Genomic DNA, 21640 nt, shown 5'->3' with positions numbered 1-21640 from the left:
ATATACCTGTTACATCTGAATGTTGTAGTTAAATTATAAATATATAAACATTTCAAATAAATTTCTTTATCTTTTTTTTTTTTTTTTTTTTGTAAATGTTTATACTATTTGTACTAGAAAAGATTCAACATATAAATGAAAGCCATTTCTTTTTTTTTTTTAATTTTATCAAGGACATAAGATGTGAAACTCTTACTCAATTTTTATTATTTAGTTTATTTGCTATTAAATAATTAAACATCTCTGTCTAAGAGCTGCATCAGTTGCAGTTTGTTTCACTATTTTTACTTAAAATAATCCTTTGTTCTTTAAGAAACTTGGTGAGAGTTGTACTTTAAGAAACTGGATTAGAGTTGCACTTTAAGAAACTGGGTGAGAGTTGTAGAAACAGTTTTACTTTTACTATTGACCAGTACATGACTCAGCAACTTAATATTTGGGAGATAATTTAATATTAGGGAGTAAAACAATTGCAATGTGTTGCTTTGTTATCTCACTTATCTTTTCTCACCTACTCTCTTGCATTAAAGCTGCATCATTTTAATAATTGGTTCCACCAGATACTATAATTGGTGCTACATCTTCAAATGGTACTATAACTGCTGACTTTTGGATATTTCTGTAATATTGTAGACTTGATGAGTAGTGTTGAAAATGGAAGAAGTTCGCTCTATCTGATATCAACTAATTTCCATGAATTTTTAAATATAGCTATGTGTACTCTTTACAGTAAACATTTTCATAATAAGTTTTTTACAAGCCATCTTGTTGTTTCATTTTATTAACTTTAACTGCAAAATTAAAAATTAGTTACAAAATTAAAAACTAGTTACAAATTGTGTACTCTTTACAGTAAACATTTTCATAATAAGTTTTTTACAAGCCATCTTGTTGTTTCATTTTATTAACTTTAACTGCAAAATTAAAAATTAGTTACAAAATTAAAAACTAGTTACAAATTTTAATTGAAAAAACAAAAAAAATGACTAAATATATAACTATTAGTTTTATAATTTATAAATTAATAAGTTGTATGTTTGTATATATAATTTTTTTTACTGAAACTGTTGCATTGTTTAATATAATTAGATTTTTTTTATTAGCCTGATGATGATTTCTCTGACAATTCAGGCTCTGATGATGTTGATGAGAAAGGAGTAAGATTGCTGTGTGCATTTTTATTTACAACTTTTTTTTAATGACAATGAAATTTTTTTATTGTTTATCTTTCTTTTTTTTTTGTTGTTGCTAATAGCTTCTGCCTGTTGAACGGAAAGCAATTCAATTAGAGAAAGCAAGGAAGAAGATAAAGTATTTTATTATAGTTTTTTTGTTTTGAAATAATTTAGTTTAATTGTTATAAACCATACTATTATTTTTTTTGTTATTATGGCAGTCATCTACTTTTTTATGAGGTTATTTTTAAAATAGTAAAATGATCTGGTGCAAAAAGTATATAAAACTCTTTTTTTTTTTGTCTTATACTTTTATTTATTTTTTTGTGTCTTTATCGATTTCTAATTATTATTTTGTATTTTTTTTTTTTGATTTGTTGTGAAATGCTAATAAAATATTGTTTCACTTTTTTTGTCTTGTAAAGCTTATAAATTTAAATTTAAGAGCTGTTAAAAATCTCAAAATTAAAACATATCTTTGTTCATTATTATACGAATCAATACATTAAATTTTTTTTCTTCTGAATCTGGCGTGGTGATATTGGGTATTGATAAATTTCTGATGATTTAATGTTATGTTCAATTTAATGTTTTTAGATCTTTATCTGATGCAGAACTTATAACAAATATATCTGAAAGTGAAGTATTTGTTCTACCAAGTGGTCAGGAAATTGAGAAAGAAAATATCTTTTCCTAAAATGTTTCAAAGCTTTCAATATATATATATATATATATATATATATATATATATATATATATGTATATATATATATATATATATATATATATATATATATATATATATATATATATATATATATATATATATATATATATATAAATATAAACCTGTATCACAGTTTAGGAGGGAGAGGGGTATATGTGATCGTTTGTGACAGGAAAGAAGGGGTTAAGAATAGACAAGTATAGGGTGGTATAGGTACTTTATGAATGACCCCCCTTCCCCCCAAACAAACGATTTGTTTTACTAAAACAAAAATAAAAAAGGTTCTGAATGATTTTTTTTATATTAGGAGAAAAGCAAATTAATCTTTTTTTTTAATTTAATGTCTGAAAAATATTTATATAATTATTTTATTTATTTATATAACCAAAATAAGAATGCATAAACAAATAAAAAAACAAAAATGTAAATAATTTTAATTAACATTGAAAAAAAATATAAGATTTTTTTCTTTAATTCTCCTTATATTAAAAGTTTCAGTTAGAACCTTGTCAAACCAACGCGACGAAATAATAATTACTTAATGACATAATTCATTTTGTTAACTAAAAAGTGCCAGAGCTTAATTAAATGTATGTAGTTTTAACTTACGTTACATAAATTTAAAATTGTTAAAAAATACTTTTAAAACATACTTTTTAATTTAAAATTTAAAAGTATGCTTAGCTAAGCATCGTTATTTAAAACTTTAAATCTAAAAACATAACATTTAATATTCTTCTGCATATATTATTAAAAAACTGAAGTCTTTTAACTAAATTTTAGAAAAAACAAAACTTTATGTTTTTGTTAACTTACGTTACATGAAAATAACATAAGTTCTTTCGCTATTTTCTTTATATATATAGAGTTGGATCCCCACCACATCCCTGGTAGGACCGCGCTCAACTTGTTTCTCTGCGCAGCGGCCTTATATGTATGTATATATATATATTATATATATATATATATATATATGTATATATATATATATATATATATATATATATATATATATATATATATATATATATATATATATATATCATATATATATATATATATATATATATATATATATATATATATATATATATATATATATATATATATATATATATATATATATATATATATATAAATAAATGTCAATATTTGTGTCAAATGTCAATATTAGCGACATTGGCAACCTTGTCTTGCAGAGAGTTCTAAATATTTGTTGAAAAAGTTATATCAAACCAGGCAGTTACTATTATTTTGCACTGAAAGCACTTGTAATATATATAAAAATGTTTAGAATGTTTTTATCTATAAAAAAAATTTAAAAAACATTCAGAATGTTTTTAAAAACATTTTAATCTTTTATTTTGTGTTTTTGTGGTTTTTTAAAACAATAAATTTAATTAGTTTCCTCAATTAAACTAATGCGCTTTGGCATAATCTAACCTTAGTTTTATCTTGTTATATGTCATAGAGTAGTTAGGTGCCATTTTTATACAAAAACAATAAGTTTAATACCTATACTTTAGGAATATATATATATATATATATATATATATATATATATATATATATATATATATATATATATATATATATATATATATATATATATATATATATATATATATATATAAATATATATATATATATATATATATATATATATATATATATATATATATATATATATATATATATATATATATATATATATATATAGATTGTAGTAATTGTGTGAATATTTCTTGTTAAAGAGTGCTCAATACCAAAGTAGAGCAATATATTGATCAGCAACATCTGATGATCGCTATTTGCGTGAAACTCGGAGTAATGTTTTAAATAAATCGAGTGCTATAGTTATTTAGTTTTTTTACTATATATAAATAAATATATATAATGCCTAAAATTATAGTTGAAAGGTCATCAAACAAGATGTTTTACGATAAGAAAATTAGTGAAGATTTTGTTTACAAGTTTTTTGACAATAAAAAAGAAGGGAACTGCGGACTTCCTGAAAAAGCATAAAGAATACTACAAAGTTGCAAATTAAAATAGTTACCTGTTTATATGTTAGGTGCATTAAATCTATGATTATAAAAATATATAGTGACTACTTGAAATCAGTTGTTTTACTTTTTGATTGATTTAATCCTGAAATAGAACATTGCAGTTGTCCTGTTAGTTCTAGCAGGTTGTGTAGTGGGCTGCTTACTTTCACATAAGACACCAACTAAAATAAAAACTAATAAAGAAAAAGTTTAGGCTTTATCTTGAACAGAACAGTTACCAAGTGTAACCATTTTTTAAGATTAACTGAGTCCTAAAAAAATAAAATAAAAGAGATGACATAATTGCTATATCAGCAGATCCAGAACTAAACTATTTTTAAAAGGATGTGTCATTAATTGTTTAGAAACTGAAATAACACTTTTAAAAAATGACTGTTTAGTTGTAACATGTTTATTTTGTACTAATAAAATTGAAATTTGAACGCAAATCATCTGTTTGTCAACATTAACATTACAAATACTCACAAAGAAGTGCTTTTGTTTTATCAGGTTATATTTGTTTTAATACCCTATTATTTGATCCAAAAATACTTCACATAGATAACAATAAAATTGAAAACATTGAATTCTATATAAAAAAACTCACATGATTCAAACGATAATAATACTTTAAGAAATAATAACACTTTTAAAAATAATACCAAAAGTGTCACTAATATCATCCCAAATCATACTAAAAATACCAATGTATGAAGCACATATGGTGGTTTAAAAGTCATAGCATATTTGTCATTAGTAGAGTGCTTTTTAATAATGGTATTGTAAATAATGACCTTAGTTACCTCATTGCTCCAAAACGATGTGGTATTAACTACATAAGCATAGAACAAAACACAAGAGTGGCATGATCACAGAAAACATAAAATTACAGCTGTTTGACTATGTAATTTATTTGTTTTTTTTAGGAAATTTTTTAAGTTTTATATTAAATTGGAATGTTTTTTAAAAATGGACATCTCCACCAAGCCTAGGCAATTTAGAAAATATTCAAAAAAGTAACTTATTAGGAACTTCTTTCTAGGGCAAAAAAATTGAAGTTGAAAAAAAAGTTGAAAAATGTCTCTACTTTATTAGCCTAATCAATGATAAATATGGTTGTAGTCCTGATAAATTAAGTCTATCAAGAAGTTTGTTAGACTAGAAAACTCAAGATTGTGTTGATTGTGTTGGGCCATGAACAACAAGTAGAAATTTTTTCTCAATGTTATGTTCAATGCCAGCTACAGATTGAGTTTACAGATGCAAAACTTTACGTTTTCTTAATCATACTTACTAGAGACCAATTAGTAATTGTTGAAGAAACAAAAAATTCAATATATGGTTGTAAGACAACAAAAAAATTTAAATTATCTTGAAATCATGTTTTCCAATCTAATTTTGCTATGCTAAAGTCAAATTTGGCGATCTGGTTTTGTTATGTTAAAACCATTAAAAAAGTTTATAAAAACTTAAAGTTTGCATTTTTAACATTTTCAAAATTTTATTTTTGAACTTGTATATATGAAGGGTTCCTTTTATAATTTTTATAACTATAATTTTCTCTTTGTTGAATTGTATTTTTGTTTCAGTATATCATCGTTTTTAAGATTGATTTAAGTTTTATTTTAGCTAGTCAGTTTTTTTCACATCTTTTCTCTTATTTTTAAACTGGAATAATAATGTCTGGGAAATTGTTTGTATTTTATCTCTCTTTTGATAAACTTGTTTTTAACAACTTTATATAGTTTTTTTTTACACTTTCTGATCTTGGTAAATGATAGTATTTGAGTAGACCATTTAAATATTTTGATTTAATATTATTATAAAGCATAAACCAGAAGCACAATACAGTTAAAGCGTTTTAAAAATCTGACCTGAAAAAGTATAAATATTAAGATGTAGAACACTTGTTGATACTTTATCAAACTGAGAAACTACCATTTTTATTTTTTTCCCTACATCGTAAACATAAGTGTGCAGACCACGTCAAATGAATTTGGCTAATATATATATATCTACTATAGCATATTTATGTGAGCAATTGCTCACTCGATTTGCTTATCTAAATCAATACGGCTTTTTTAGAAAAAGAAGAATAAAACAAAGAGTAATGAACAAAAAGATTGCTGCCCCATCCCAAACCCTCAGTCGATGTAGCAGCACTCCACTGCGAGTCAGGCTATTTGTCAGTCGATGTATGTACTGAAGCCCCTGGCAGCAGGCTATTTCAGCGCTGCTTACATAAATCAGCAGTATAATATATATATATATATATATATATATATATTATATGTATATATATATATAATTATTTATTTTAGGTGCCCTAAGAAGTCCTTACGGTCTTATCACAAAGCACAGCGAAAGAGCATTTGAAATGAAGTTCACGCCTCCTTCCTTATCAGTGTTATTAAATTTGCCCAGAGGTGGCGTTGAACCACGGATCTCTAGTTTCTGAGACAAGCCCACTAACTACTGTGCTATGGCTAATATATATATATATATGTTATATGCAGTAGTAATGTAGTGGTAGAGTGCTCCCTCATAAGTGAGAGGTTCCGAGTTCGATTCCCACCACGTCCCTGGTAGTATGGCGCTCAACTTGTTTCTCTGTGCAGCGGCCTTGTTCGTCAAGGTTCGTGTTTCGGAGTTATAGAGTTTAGAGAGGGTTATAACCGCAAGTAGCCTCCTTATCTGTAGTGGCCTTCTCGGCCTTGGGGAGGTAAATTATAAAAAATATATATATAAAATTATTAGAAAATCACTCAACAAAAACTACTAATTTATAATTCCTCTGTTCTTTAAAGAATGTTAAGCACTCTATTTTGTAGAATACATTTTAAAGTTGTTTAAATAATATATATATATATACATATATATATATATATATATATATATATATATATATATATATATATATATATATATATATATATATATATGTATATATATATATATATATATATATATATATATATATATAGATATATATATATATATATATATATATATATATATATATATATATATATATATATATATATATATATATATATATATATATATATATATATAGATATAGATATAGATATAGATATAGATATATATATCAGTCTTCTCAGTTTAAAATTTAAAGCCAGCGCATGATAAAATGCTGGGAGGATGGTCATTTTATAGTTAGTCTGCAGGATTTAAAAAACTAATTTTTTTCTGGTATCTAAATTAAAATAAATACAGCAAAAATAATAATAAAAATAATAAAAGGAATGCTTCGAATAATTATACATCACCACTTTTTTTGTTAATTGTTTTGTTAATTATTAGATAAAATAATTTAAAAAAACCTGGCAAGGAACCAGGTTTTTTTTTAAATTATTTTATCTAATAATTAACAAAACAATTAACAAAAAAGTGGTGATGTCACCTTGATAATTTTTTTTGAGGCATTGTTATAACTTACATTAGTGACATTCTACTGCAGTATAAAATTTGTATTTTGCTTGGGTCAAAAATGTTATAACTTTCAATTGAAAAAAAAAAGTGAAAAAATCAAAATAACTATCAAAGTTCATGAAATTTATAATATTAAATTTATAATTTATAATTATTATATCATTTTAATTATATTTATCAATATTTGGTAGCATTACCTTTTGAGGTAACAAAGATTTTGTCAGTATAGGGTACAGGCAACACATGCAAAAAAGACCAATATTGATTTATTTAAAAAAACTTTATGTAGCATTTAAATCTGAACACTCTAATTTAAATGTTGAATTTTCAAAGTTTTTCAGGCTTCACCAAGATGGTGTGTAACCACAAACTCCTTGAACTCATAGTGTTTGTATCTGTATCTATCATCAGAATGTTGTTAACTGATGCTCCAAATACATTTTAATAAAACTGTAGATGACACTTGTTATTGATTTTAGTTGACAAAGACTATAGAGATTTAATGGGAATGATTGTTTGCAATCATGATCATGTCTCTTAGATCAATGTCTGATATTTTCTGGTACTGCTAACTACTTTAAAAGAATTCTTAACAGTAAAATTTGACAACAGTGATAAAGAAATAACAATTAACCAATGGGTACAGATAGAACTACACTGATCAAATAAAAAATCTATATTTAAGATGTTAGTGACCTTATATGCAATAAAATAGATAAACTAACATCTCATTGATTTTAACAAAAAAAAAGTATTACAACATCAAAAGTCAAGCCAAGTACCTTAAAGACTATAAAGAGTTTTTAAATCACAATGAGTGTATTATATTTAGTGACTGCAGAGAGCTTTGAATTTATTGTTCAGGATGAGGTGCAAAGTTACCACTGGAATAAACCAAAATGTACACTTCATCCTATTATTATATACTATAAATCAAATGGTAAACTGATATCTGAGTCATTTTGCTTTCTTTTTGATGACGTTGAGCATGATGTATACTTTGTATATAAAATACAACAGCTCATTATCAATTACATTAAAGCAGACATTCTACAAATTAGTAAATTAAATACTTCACTGATGGATGTGCAGTACAATATAAAAACTCTGAAATTATTTTAATCTTTGCCATCACAAAGAAGACTTTGATATTGATGCTGAATGGTTTTTTTTTTGCTACAAGCCATGGTAAATCTGCTTGTGATGGCACCAGGGGCAAAAGTAAAACAGAAATAAATGAAGTTGGATCATCATTACAACCAAGGTTTACTATGGGAAGGACCTTGCCAGGAACAAGATGCTTCCACCATTTTATACCAATTAATAAATGTATAATTTCTTTACAAAAGATTTCTTTTAAAAAGTCAACAAACTGGTGTTCAGGCATTTAACCTTGCAGATGCCAAATGAGCTGGTTGTGCAGCAGGTTATTTATAATAATATGGATTATGTAGTTTGCAAGTATGACAATTTACGCATCCACATGGTCCCAGCCCAAGTTTTTCTTGGCCTGGACGTGGAGATGTGTTAGATCCTATCAAATCATGATTTATGTACCATTGATCCGCTATCTACAACAAATGGTCACATATAAAATTTTAGAAATTGAGTTAGAAAAAATTATTGAACAAAGTAATAAAGGTTTATAGAAAAGATTTCTAATGCATTATTTTTATATTAGTATGTTATTTTTTCAAATATAGTTAAGAAATAACTTTATGTGAGTATGTGTAATTGGCACAATTTTTCTCAAAAATTCTCCTATTCACTTGTCTTTATGTTTTTAACAAAAAAAATGAAAAATGAAGGGGTTGGTAATGTTTAATAGACCCCCTACCTTTTAGATCATGAGCCCTACCAGGTGCAAAAAATGTTAATATTGTTGTTTGGTAGCTGTATTGTAAGTTACAACAATGCCTTAAAAAAAAATTATCAAGATGACATCACCATTTTGACTGTCAAAATACCCCGAAATATATGCCTTGATTTACATGTAATTAATGCCTTAATTTACATGTAATTAAGGTGGTCAAAAAAATTTTCAATTCAAAATTTGTATCTGCCATGTAGAAGATTGTCTATGTACAAAATTTAAGGATGATACCTCATTTTGTTCATAAAATATTGCTATTTAACAACAAAAAAGTATTTTGCAAAAAATGCTGAGTCAGCATAAAAAAGAAAATAGAATCCTGAATATCTCAAGAACCGTAAGGAGTTGGAGGTTCCAAATTTTCATAGACCCTTTAACATATAAAAAAATTAGCAAAATTTAAAACATGTGGTGACATGAGCCTGCTGATTTGACATGATACTTGAAAACATAAATCTTTGTTTGTCACAAAAAAAAGCGCTAGTAAAGTAATTAACTTGAGTTTTTTTCTTTTTAACAAGTAATATTTTTTGTTTGTTTATAACTTTTTAAAAGTAAAAACTAATTATTTGCGAAGATGCAATTATAAGAAATAATGAAAAAAAAAAAAAAAAATATTTTAATTCATTTATACAAATGTCAAGAAAAGAAAGAAATTAATTTATGTTAAATATGATTAAAAATGTAAATTTAATTATTTAAAATTAAACTAAAAAAAAATTGAAACAAAATAGACATTCCACAATATGCACATTTACAAAATTGATTTTCTTTATTAGTAAAATAAACTTGTTTTGCGGTAATTTATTTTATTGCGGTAGTTTAAAAAAGTTATTATCCTTAAATAATAAAAAAAATAAAGATAATTTTATGACGTCAAAATTACGAAGTGCTAATGAGCTAAGCTGTTTTTTATTTAAAAACAAGGCCTGTTATATATTATTAAACTCTTATTTACTTTCAACAAGGTTGCAAGCAACCACTATTAAGTTGTGAGTTATTTTAGATAGAGGATAGGGTTAAAAACTAGAAAATGGTTAACTGAAGACTTAGAAAGTTGTAGGTTGTATATATAAGAAAAACATGAAGATGGGTTAGAGTTAAGAGGACAGATTAGAAAAAAATTTTGTATCCAACAACGTTTGCTAGAGAAGTTTAAAGTGATTTAGGTATTAGCTTGTAAAGAGGTACCAGCTTCAGGATTAAATGGTAAAGGTAGAAGTAAGAAAACTTTAAGAAAGTGCCTTATATATTTTATGAATGAGCTTTAGTTAAAGAAAAAAAAAATGCTCTAGATTGTTTATATTAGAGAAACAGCATAAATAAGGAAGTCTAAAACCTGATGATGGTGATGGTGATGATGACGATGATGATGATGATTATGATGATCATAATGATTTTTATATATGCTTATATATACAAAATATAACATGAAGTTTGAATATAAAAAAATGTACTTTAGGATATATAAATGTTTAAGCATCCCTGGTCACAAACCTTTTCCCGGCTATATTTTATCAAACCCTGGCCCCTGTCCAATATCAACCCCTGTCCAATATCAAAACTTTTTAATTTTAAAACATTTGTACTAAGTTTGAAACTAGCTAATAATATTTTTTAATAATAAAAAGTAATTTTTTTCTTCTGCATTTTCTTTTTAAGCTTATTGAGGTCTTTACAATTATTTGATAGTTATTATTTCTATAAAAATTCATTTGATAATTATTTCTAGAAACACACCAAAAACTATAACTTTAAATAAATTAAGGTTTTTTGTAAATTGTAAGCATAATTATGTCCATAGATTTTCTAGATTTAACTTTTTTTAGTTACAATGTAAACGAGTCTTTATTGCATATATTATTTTTCTTAAATAATATATGCAATGAACTAAGAGAGAAATTTATTATAATTTTGAATAAACTTTCTTAACATTGTATTTAACATAACGAAAATACTGACCTGACCGTCATACATCAGCGTATAAAAGATAATCTTCATGTACTCAGCAACTTTAAAAAGTATAGACAGCCTAACAGGTATAATTGTTTAAAGTTTTTGAGTATTTTTCTAATTAATAATTTAATAAAATAATTATAATGTATAATTATTTTTAGTTATTACAATAATAATTGTTTATGCAACACAAAAATTGCAAAAAGTGACCAACGGAGCTGTCCAGTTACGTAGACCTGGGAGATGTGAAAATAAAAACAGATTGTAGATGGTGTCATTGAATAAAAAATAAAACTCATAAGAAAATATAAAATGTATGGCAAGACTTTTGTGAAGTAGAAAAACGAAGAATAGACAATAAGGGGCATGGGGAGAAACAACTAACGTTCTAGTCACTCTGTGTGTAGAACATATGCAACAAAGAACAAATATTTGATATACTGATTTTAGAGACTGTTGATGTCTACAGGTGTGATGGTGTAGTGCATTAGTATATACCGTTTGGTCGTCTCGTATGGTCTCGTTATGTTTTTGTTTACTTTTAAATCGGGTGAATAGAAAACTAAACACACTCACTTCTTGCGCTTATGGGCTAGCACATCAGAGCCAGACGTAAGACCTACAGAATGGATTTCAATTGATCGAATGCACACATTAGTCACCGTAGGCCACAAGCCATCGCTCTTAGCCAAAAGAGCTACTGCCCCGTGCTGGTGTGGAATGATGTGCTATGGAGTGAGATTTTAGATCCGGACACATAGTCAGCGAGTGCTGGTCCGACGTGCATTGTGGAGCTTCCGAATGAACGTGTGCATGAGTGTCAGCGTAGTCATTAGGTTATTGAGCGCCTAACCACATCCAGCGGGATAGCCTAATGTCTGTTTTGTTGTTGTGATGTACATTGAAAAAAAATTTAGGCTCACCAGCCACAAAGAATAAATTTGTTTATGTGACACAAAAATCGCAAAAAGTGGCCAACAGAGCCGTCCAGTCACGTAGACCTGGGAGATGTGAAAATAGAAGTAGATTGTAGATGATGTCATTGGGTGATAATCATAAATGAATGTAAAGACTATTTTGTAGGAGGAATAAAAAATTCCTCGCTCAACCTAAATATAAATGGTCGTGTTTTATTCCTCCTACAAAATAAAATTTCGAGTTTAAGAAAAAATAATTAAATAAAAATTAAATTAATAAAAGCTTATTAATCTAATAACTAAAATTAATAAAAGAAAATTAATCTAGTTATTATTATTAAAATTAATAACAAGTCATGCAAGATTGAGTTTTGGTTAATGGATTAAAAGATGGTAGCTTGTTTAAACAGCAATCATGGCAATTGTACAACAATAAGGCAAAGTATTAAGTTTGGCATCTAATAAGTGGGTTCAACAACATTTACAACGTGTTTCTGAAATTAGTTCAAAAGAAAAAAGATATTATAAAAAGAAGAAGCCCAAATATGAAAGCAATATTCAAAACAAGGACCAATAAAAGAGATTCATAGAAGTCAAGAATGAAATCAGGTGAAAGAAAACAGCAAACATAAAAAAGTCAACCTAAGCAGATTTGTAAAAAATTTAATATAGGATTTTAATGACAGGTAAAAAATAATCTGAGATATGATGCCTTACTTCAACTGCCTGTTTTAAGTGATCAAAAAGGCTTTTTTTTCAAAGTGTACAGTTGTATCATCAATGCTTAATTGAAAGCTGCTTAAGAGACTGTCAGAAAGATTAAAAATAAATAAAGAAACAACATGGAACCAAGAATGGAACTTTGTGATAGCCCTGAGGTTACTGGAAATAAAAGAGATTGTTTTCCTTTAATGACAACTGCAATAAAAATCTAATTATTTAATAATTTTAAAAACTTTTTAAGTTTGGCAAATCATATGAAGCTTATAATGAAAACCAGGATGTCAAACTTTTTAAAAAGCTTTTGATATGTTAAAAGCAAATGCTCTTTTCTCGCCACTTTCATCTAATACATGATAGAACATTTTAATTTAGTTTATTGTTTAGAAATTACAGTTAATCAGCTACAGAAGATAAAAATCAATATCTGAATTGGTTGTCATAGAGAAAGCTGATGAACTTCAGATAAGATTGTTTGTTATTTAAAGAATCAAAGACTTTTCTAGTAGTAGTAAAAAGACTGGGGTTAGAGATTGATATCTAAAATATTTAAAATATTTGAACAAATGCCATATTTTAGCAGGCTGGAAAACAAGATTTAATTAAGCTTAATTATTGAATACTTTAAATAGTATTAAAGAGAGTTCTTGACAACAATTTTTTAAGACAGGAATTCTTTTCTGACCACAAGTTGAAGAAAGTAAGAAATAACTTAACCTAACTTCAGATGTAGTATACCAGATTTAGTCATCTGAAAATAATGGACTTTAGTCTCAGACAATTCTTTTTGCATTGTTTTTTTGCAATCATTATAATCATTTGTTCTTTAAAGTGATATTCTTAGGGAAAAAATGAAAAAAATACTATTATAAAAGCTGCAGAAGAAGGAGATAACAATGACATAGAATAAAGCTTGAAACAGACAAGAAAAAATAAAAGTTTTTATGCTTGAACTACGAGGCTACAAACAGTTTTTTTTATTGTTATTAATAATATTTTTGTTTAAATGTTAACAAAATGCATTGATTTTTTATAAATAATTAACTGGTATGTTAATTAGTTATATGGTGATTAGCTTGTATATGACTTACAAATTAGTGCAAATTGACAAACATTTTTTGTTTGACATACGTTGTGCAAATATAAATGTTGTTTAACATACATTATGTAAATATATATTTATAAATAAAAAAATAATATGCACTAATATAAAAAATGCTTGTATAAATATAAAATATATATGTTAATATGCATTGCCTTTTGTCTTGATTGATTTGCCTTGATTGATTTGCCTCGATTGATTTGCCTCAATTGATTTGCCTTGATTGATTTGCCTTGATTTTTTTTTAAATAAAACTAGAATAAGTACAAAATCTTTTTTGAAATATTTATTCTGTAAAATAGGTTATGTAAAAATCTTTTTTACAGGAGTCGCTCAGAATATTTACATTTACTGCTGCGAGATCTTATGATATATTACAGTTACAATGAATATTTTATGGAGTCTCTAATAAACTTGTTTCCTGGTGGAGAGGTATAAATATTTTATTCAATTGCTAATATAAATATTTCACTTTTACATCTCACATTAATATGAACGTATGTTAAGGTGTCCAAAAAATATATCATAAATTGAATTTAAATTATTAGGCGGAATACTGCATTTTGCATCGTTTTGTCTATAAATACCAACAAAAAAAAAATCAAGTCTCTAGCTAAAGCGAAAGGTTATTTAGATAAATTTGCTTTTATTTTATTAAGTAAAATTTGACTTAAATATGACTTTATTCATATTATTCCAATTCCAATTGTTACCTAAACAAACAAAAAAAATTGGTGCGCATTTAACAAATATGCTTGTCGTAAAATCTTTAAATTAATTTTTTCACAAAATAAATTGTCAATTTTAAGGCGAAATTTATTTTAAATGCATCAAAATGAACAGCTAATAATTTTAAGAATACAGGATATATATGTTTATATTTATGTCAAATAAGGATGCTTTGCAAAAAATTGCAATGATTGGAGCCTGGGAACAAAAAAGCCCTAGAATTTTAGCTTCAACTACCCAAACTTGAGAGCAACAAGTTGATACATTTTTTTTTTTACTATTCTCAACTAAATCTATATTCATTGATAAAATTTAAAATTGATACAAAAATCTTTTAACATTCAAAAACTATGAACAATAAAAAGCTTGATCTCCCCCTCCCCCTCCCTTCCTCAATTTGAGGGGGTTACTCATTTTTCACTTTTTTCAAACATCAAAAAATAATATTGTTATATAATATGAACCAATATTATTAATACAAATAATATTTAACTAAATAATTTTAAGATCTTTCTTTGTAGCGTTCTTTGAAATCTTTTGCCGGTTCCTCTGAACTACCTAAGTTACAAATACATAAATTTATAAAAAGTACTTATACATTAACAATCATTATTAATAACAACTAAAAATCACATTTATATTTTGTGTTATTGAACAAAATACCTGGAGAGTATCCTGAAGCCTGTCTTCATGTGTTCTCTCAATGAAACCTTGAATTAACTTAATGTGACGTTGTGCACGGTCATTTACAAATGCAAGTGTTCGTACACACATTGAAAAGTAAGTAAAAAACTGGGAAACTTCCTCATTTTCATATGCTTCGATGCCTTTTTCTTTCCATAGCAGAATTCTCTTTTTGGATATCTCCAATAGCAAGAACTATTCTCCAATAGAAGAAAGGTAGGACTGCTTGTTGACAAAGTCTTCTAATTTTGATGTAGGAATAATTTCAACCTTAGTTTCAGGCCTCTTTTTAATCAGATCTTTTAACTCCGGGATATCATAAGAAAGCAGCATGTTTGTCTTAACTTCGATTTTCAGATCCTTATCAGCAAGAGAAAAAATTACTTGTTGCGGAGACAGATTCCAAGTATGATGCATAAGACTTTGGTAAAGAACCTTTCCTATTGCTGCAAGTTCATTAAACTCGTCTACTGTTTGTAGCTGAAAAGCATTATTGAATGCCATTATATCATTTGAAGGTGCTTGAGAAGCATTAGGGCTTTTTAGAAAGAAGAATCCATGAAAAAATACAATGTAGTTGGTTTCAGCTTTAAGATGGTTTTTTGTATTTTTTCTAATTGTCTCGGAATCAGCAGGGTGGTACATTTGAGTCATCTGAATAACCAGTAAGTATATACAGTTAGCCATAAATCTTGCTTCATGATGAATTCCAGGCTGTTTAAATGAAATGTTCAATAACTCAACTCCCAGAAAAAATGCCAGAAACCCACAAAGATACTTGAAACACTTTTTTTTTTTTTTTTTCTTTTTTATAATTTACTCCAAGGCCAAGAAGGCCACTACAGATGAAGAGGCTACTTGTAGTTATAACCCTCTCTCAACTCTTTAACTCTGAAACTCGAACCTTGATGAAAAAGGCCGCTGCGCGGAGAAACAAGTTGAGCGCGGTACTACCAGGGACGTGGCAAGAATCGAACTTGGAACCTCTCGCTTATGAAGCAAGCGCTCTACCACTACACAACTACCGCATTACATTTTCCACACTTCTCTGGAAAGTATTCTTATGAAGAGCTGCGATATAAAAGTCTTTAGTATCCAAGGCAAGTTTGAACAGTAATGAGCCGGGCCTAAAAGCATCTTGAGACCAGTCAAACTTTACAATTCTCTGAAGTTTGTTTACATCTTCGTAAATCTGCGGCCATAGTTTTTGGAGAATTATATAAAGTTTCTTGTTGGGACCACTTGTTGGACCGAAAATTTCTTTCATCACATGTGATGTCTGCACATTAACCAGAGAACCGGTCTTTCAAGGGCATAGGAAATAATAATGTTTACCGCACCTTTATTTTTACCAGTGTTACTGGATGTTGTGTCAGAACACAATCCGATAATCTGATCCAACATTTCATAGTATTCAAGCATTGTTTGAATTGCAATAGCTTGATCACTTCCCGTGGACCTTTTGATTTTTAAAATGCCAAGAAGAAAGCTAATGGACCAGACTATGGTGAAGATGCGCTAATAGCAGTTCTATCCTCATATTTAGATATTCCTTTTTCCCAATTGTATCTCTTCAAAATCTTGGTATCAAAATGTACCGCAATTATCAAAACTCTTATTTTATCTATGTTTTCCTCTCAATTATCTGTGCCTTCGACTCCTAATGAGTTTTCCTATTTAGAATTGATCTTGATATCGACATATTATCAATATTAACACCACCAGCCTTGTAAAGAGAAGACAAAAGACACAAACCCGGCCTGACTCCAAAACTCAAATCTGGTCATAATTGGAATCCAATTGTTAAGAATATCTTCCATACTTAACTGAAGGCAAACTTTAATGTCACTCTGAAACCTTTTCTGTTTTTTCTGGACTTTAGCTGGAGGTAAATATACTTTGTCGCACTCAGTTTGATTGTCACTATCTGTGCTTGAAAAGTCACCGTCCGAATAGTTACTCTCCTTTTTCTTATTTTTATCCTCATGTCTGGATTTTCTCAGACATCTTAATTATTTTTTCTTGTGCCCTGTGAGCATTTTCACAAAATTTATTGTCCATGTTCCCGAATTTAACCTTATTCCCTCTCAAACAAAGCCTCAAGAATTTTATGCCTACCTTCTTAGCCTCATCATTGCTATTTTTATCAAATTGACAAGCTCTCTCAGAATACAGACACCAGTAATTATCTGCTTGATGTTCTTTCTGCACACTTCATCAGCAAACCTGGAGCATCTTATTATACGTATTCCTGGAAGCAACTGAACAACAAATTTTTATGTTGATCTGTGTGGTGCTGAAAAAATAAAAATAAAAAGACATTAAAAAGTTAATTAAACATGTAAAAAATGTAATGCTTTTGTTAATTAATTACAGATTTACCTATCGCTTTTTTCAAGATTAAGCCAGTAATAGCATTTCTCCATTTGTTGGAAGTCTATTAGGGGCAAAACTCTGTAAAGGGAACCCTAGCAAATAAAATTGTCACCTCTTCCTTGTAGCTTTTGTCGCATCATTAATATCTGTTCTCAGTAATAAGCTTGACAATTTATGTCAAGAGACATTTTCTAAAATCAATTTATTTCATTTAAAAAATCCACATTATATGCATTTAGTTGTAGTTGATTAAATCAAGATTATAGTATACAACTAATAATGAAAAAGTAGTGAAACTGGTAAATAAGCTTCATATACAAGTTCAAACCTGAGTTTTAGATGAATTTCTTGGTTGAAAACAACTTTTATACTTGATTTCTAGTTTAATTATATTTTGACTTTTAAATTTACGCATCATTAGTTTTTATTGTTTATAGAACACACATCATTTATTTTTATTGTTAGCCATGCTTTTGTTGAAACATAAATAAAAATTGACTCAGATAAAAATCAATTTTAAATTAAAATTTATTTATTATAAATTATTATATAAAAGTAAATTCACCTAAATAACCTTCCCCTTGAGCTAAAAACTTTTTTTTTCTTTCTTTATGGATAAAATTATGCCAAATGCAGTATTCCGCACATTAAAATTCGATTTATGATATATTTTTGGGACACCCTAATGTATGTATGTATGTATGTATGTATGTATGTTTGAATGTATGTATGTTTATCTATATGTGTATGAGGCTCTTTAGCCATGGCAAAGGTAGTTTACCAAGATGAAGGAAAACTCTGATATGAAACTCCCAATTTAAATGTGGTTATGAGTAAGTGGAACTTGTAAACTTTAGACATTATTCCTCTTAAAGTGATCTCTGAGTGCTTAGACAAGTTTATTTTTATAAATAAACATGAGAAAATAAGTTTTGTTAATTAAACTTACCAAAACAAATTTGTTGTAGAGATATTAACAAAAAGTTTTGGGGTTTTTTGTTTGTTTTCATTTTTATTTTTGGTCCTAAACCTAATTCTCAGCTTACAATTCTACATTTGTTACAAAAAATATCTGGTTTGGTAAATGAACGCTTCTATTCATTACAGAAGTTCTTTTAAACAGAATAATTGAATCCATCATTTCGAAAGGGTACTTATGACACTTTTTTGAATTTCACTTTTTAATGTTATTTTATTTAAGTGTTTTACATATTCTCTTTGTAGGAGAAACATTTTCATATGCCACAAGTCAACTTTAAATGCAAATGAAAATTAAAGTCTGTTTTAAAATAGCACAAGTCCCGGACTTATGCCTTTTTCAAGTAAAATGAAGCGCAACTGAAGTGACATAATATCACTTTTTTCTGTTATAAAAATGGAAGATCGCGAGCTTGCTGAAAATGCATATAGATCTAGAAAAAGAGTGTCTGATATAGGAAACAGTGGAAATTATAAGCACAAAAAAATAACAAAAGCCAAAATTGCTGAAGAAACTTATAAAAACTCCAAATGAAATAATGTGACACCAAGGCAAACAGGTGCTTCTTGCGGGTTAGTTTTTTGTTCTATAATATAGAATATAGACTATATTTGTTCTCAAATTTTTGCTTATTTACTCATGTTTTACCACCAATAATTGGAGGTAAAACATCTTGATATATAATTATTATAATATTACCTCAATAATTTTATTTATTTACAGATGTAATTCAAAGTGTTTGGAACTTGTATCTGAAGATGTTATAGAAAGTACAATTCAGTTTGTTAACAAATTTAATAGTAAAAATGGCCAAGACACATACTTGCAGTCATTGATTGAAAAGAAGGAAATAGAGAGAAGACGGTTTAGATCTGAAAAACCTAAGAAAAAAGAATTTTCTTTTAATTATCACACTATGATGGAGGATTTGATAAAAAAAAGTATGCAAGAAAGCTTTTTGCAGTATGCATGGAATTCCTATGAAACAAGTTATACATTTATGCATTTTCTTAAAAAAATAGGAGCAGCCTATAGATCACAGAGGTAAATCTCAGAGATCACGATGCAACGTATTACCTGGAGATACGTTAACAAAAGTGCATGAGCATATCCATTCATTTCCTGTTAAATATGTGCACTACTATAGTAAAGATGCATCATATTATTTGGATGAAAAACTCAATGTGAAAGTTATGCACATGTTATACGAACAAAAATATATGCAGATCATCCTATTAAATATAAATTTTACCTTAAATATTTCCAAGAAAATTTTAGTTTATTGTTTTGGTAGAAAGCAAATAGATGTTTGTGGACTGTGCAAAGAGTTAAAAATTAAACTAAAAAACCCACACCTTAATGACAATGCAAAAAGAGTCCATCAAGCAGATATTGAGATCCACAAAAGACAAGCAAATAAATTTTACAAAAAAATACTGGAAGTTGAAACTAAGTGCAAAAGCAATCCAAATGTGTATGGGATTGCATTTGATTTTATGCAAAATTTGCCACTTCCACATATCCCTGTCCAGGAAATATTTTATCTACGTCAACTATGGCTGTATGAGTTTTGCATATATGATTTTAAAACTGGTAAATCAGTATTTTATTCATATTGTGAAGGAGTTGCTAACAAAAGTTCTAACAAAGTATGTAACTTGGTGCTTGATTATATTTTAATAAATATTGGTAACGAAGCCAAAGATCTGCACTTATTTTCTGACGGTTGTGCAGGCCAAAATAGAAATCATGCCATGGTCCGAATACTTTTATCACTGGTAGCTGAACTAAATAGCAATATAAATGAGATACAATATTACATACCAAAGAGAGATCACTCATTCTTGCCAAACGATAGAATGTTTGGAACAGCAAAGCGACATATTTGAAAAAATGACCAGATATACACACCAACAGAGTATGAAAATCTTATAGCTGAAGCAAACGAAAAATTTGAAATTAAAAGGCCTAAAAACTGAAGATTTTATTGATGTAAAAAAATGGTGGCCAAACCATTATAAGAAACTTTTACTATCTGTGGATTCCTATGGAAAAGGAGTCCCCAAGGACTAAAAAGTAACTTTTGGTATTTCTAAAGTATCAAATTTCACATTCTCATTCTCCACACCAGGTTTAGTGACAACACGTGAGTCCATAGATTGCTTAGTCAGTTATGATTTCTAGCTATTACAAAGGATGGGTACAAGGCCAACCTTACCATTAATCAGTACTCCTGCATATGTTGGAAAATTACCTATCAATGAAAAAAGTATATCAGATTTTAAAAAAATAGAAAAATATATTCCATCTTCAATAGAAGAGTACCAAATCTTCTATACAAAGGTTTTTGCTTGGCCAACAACTTCGGCAAACAATGAATACCAAAAAATAAGATAGGATTAACTAACGATAATTGTTTTTATGTAATAATAAATCATTATTATTCTGATAATCTTTGGATTTTTATATACAAAAAAGTGTTCATTTTGAAAAAGACTCAAGTCTATAAATTTAAATTTACAATATATGTGTTATACGTTGTTTTTTTATAACAAATGAAACTCTAAAAATTTATGTATAATTTTTTTTTATCTACTTTTATATTTAGTTTCCTTAGCACCATAGACTTTTTTTCTAAAAAACTTTTTTTATTCATCCTGAAAAGTTTGAATAAATGGACTTGTGCCCTTTTTTCTAAATGACAGGTTCAATTAATTCATGAGTTTGAGTTATTCCCTTTTAAATTTAACTTGTGGTTATAATAAAATGTTTACACTGCATTTCAGTTACTGGAGACAAAATGTTTTGATGAAATTAGGAATTAGTCAAAGTAATTCCCAATCACCCTCTCTACCCCCACCCACCCCCTCCTTTCCCTGAGATTAAAATGTGTTCTGGGAA

General features: G+C 27.5%; 1 protein-coding gene across 3 annotated transcripts in view; it reads left to right on the top strand.

The window, feature by feature from the left end:
- LOC100207336 (uncharacterized) overlaps positions 1-21640 on the top strand; it is a 59187-nt gene that overhangs the window by 25979 nt on the left and 11568 nt on the right. For 2 of the 3 annotated variants that reach the window (XM_065800393.1, XM_065800392.1), the window contains exons 9-13: positions 1104-1157; positions 1256-1311; positions 1773-1858; positions 11222-11315; positions 14298-14403. In XM_065800393.1, the coding sequence (XP_065656465.1) occupies positions 1104-1157; positions 1256-1311; positions 1773-1858; positions 11222-11315; positions 14298-14403 (396 nt within the window). Of the gene's footprint in view, positions 1-1103; positions 1158-1255; positions 1312-1772; positions 1862-11221; positions 11316-14297; positions 14404-21640 lie in introns of all 3 variants that reach the window. The other variant, XM_065800391.1, reaches the window with a different exon arrangement.

Source organism: Hydra vulgaris, chromosome 06 (assembly GCF_038396675.1).
Source record: "Hydra vulgaris chromosome 06, alternate assembly HydraT2T_AEP".
In the NCBI taxonomy this organism is placed as follows: domain Eukaryota; kingdom Metazoa; phylum Cnidaria; class Hydrozoa; order Anthoathecata; family Hydridae; genus Hydra; species Hydra vulgaris.
The sequence above is the reverse complement of the archived record's forward strand: the minus strand, read 5'-3'. Positions and strand labels throughout refer to the sequence as shown.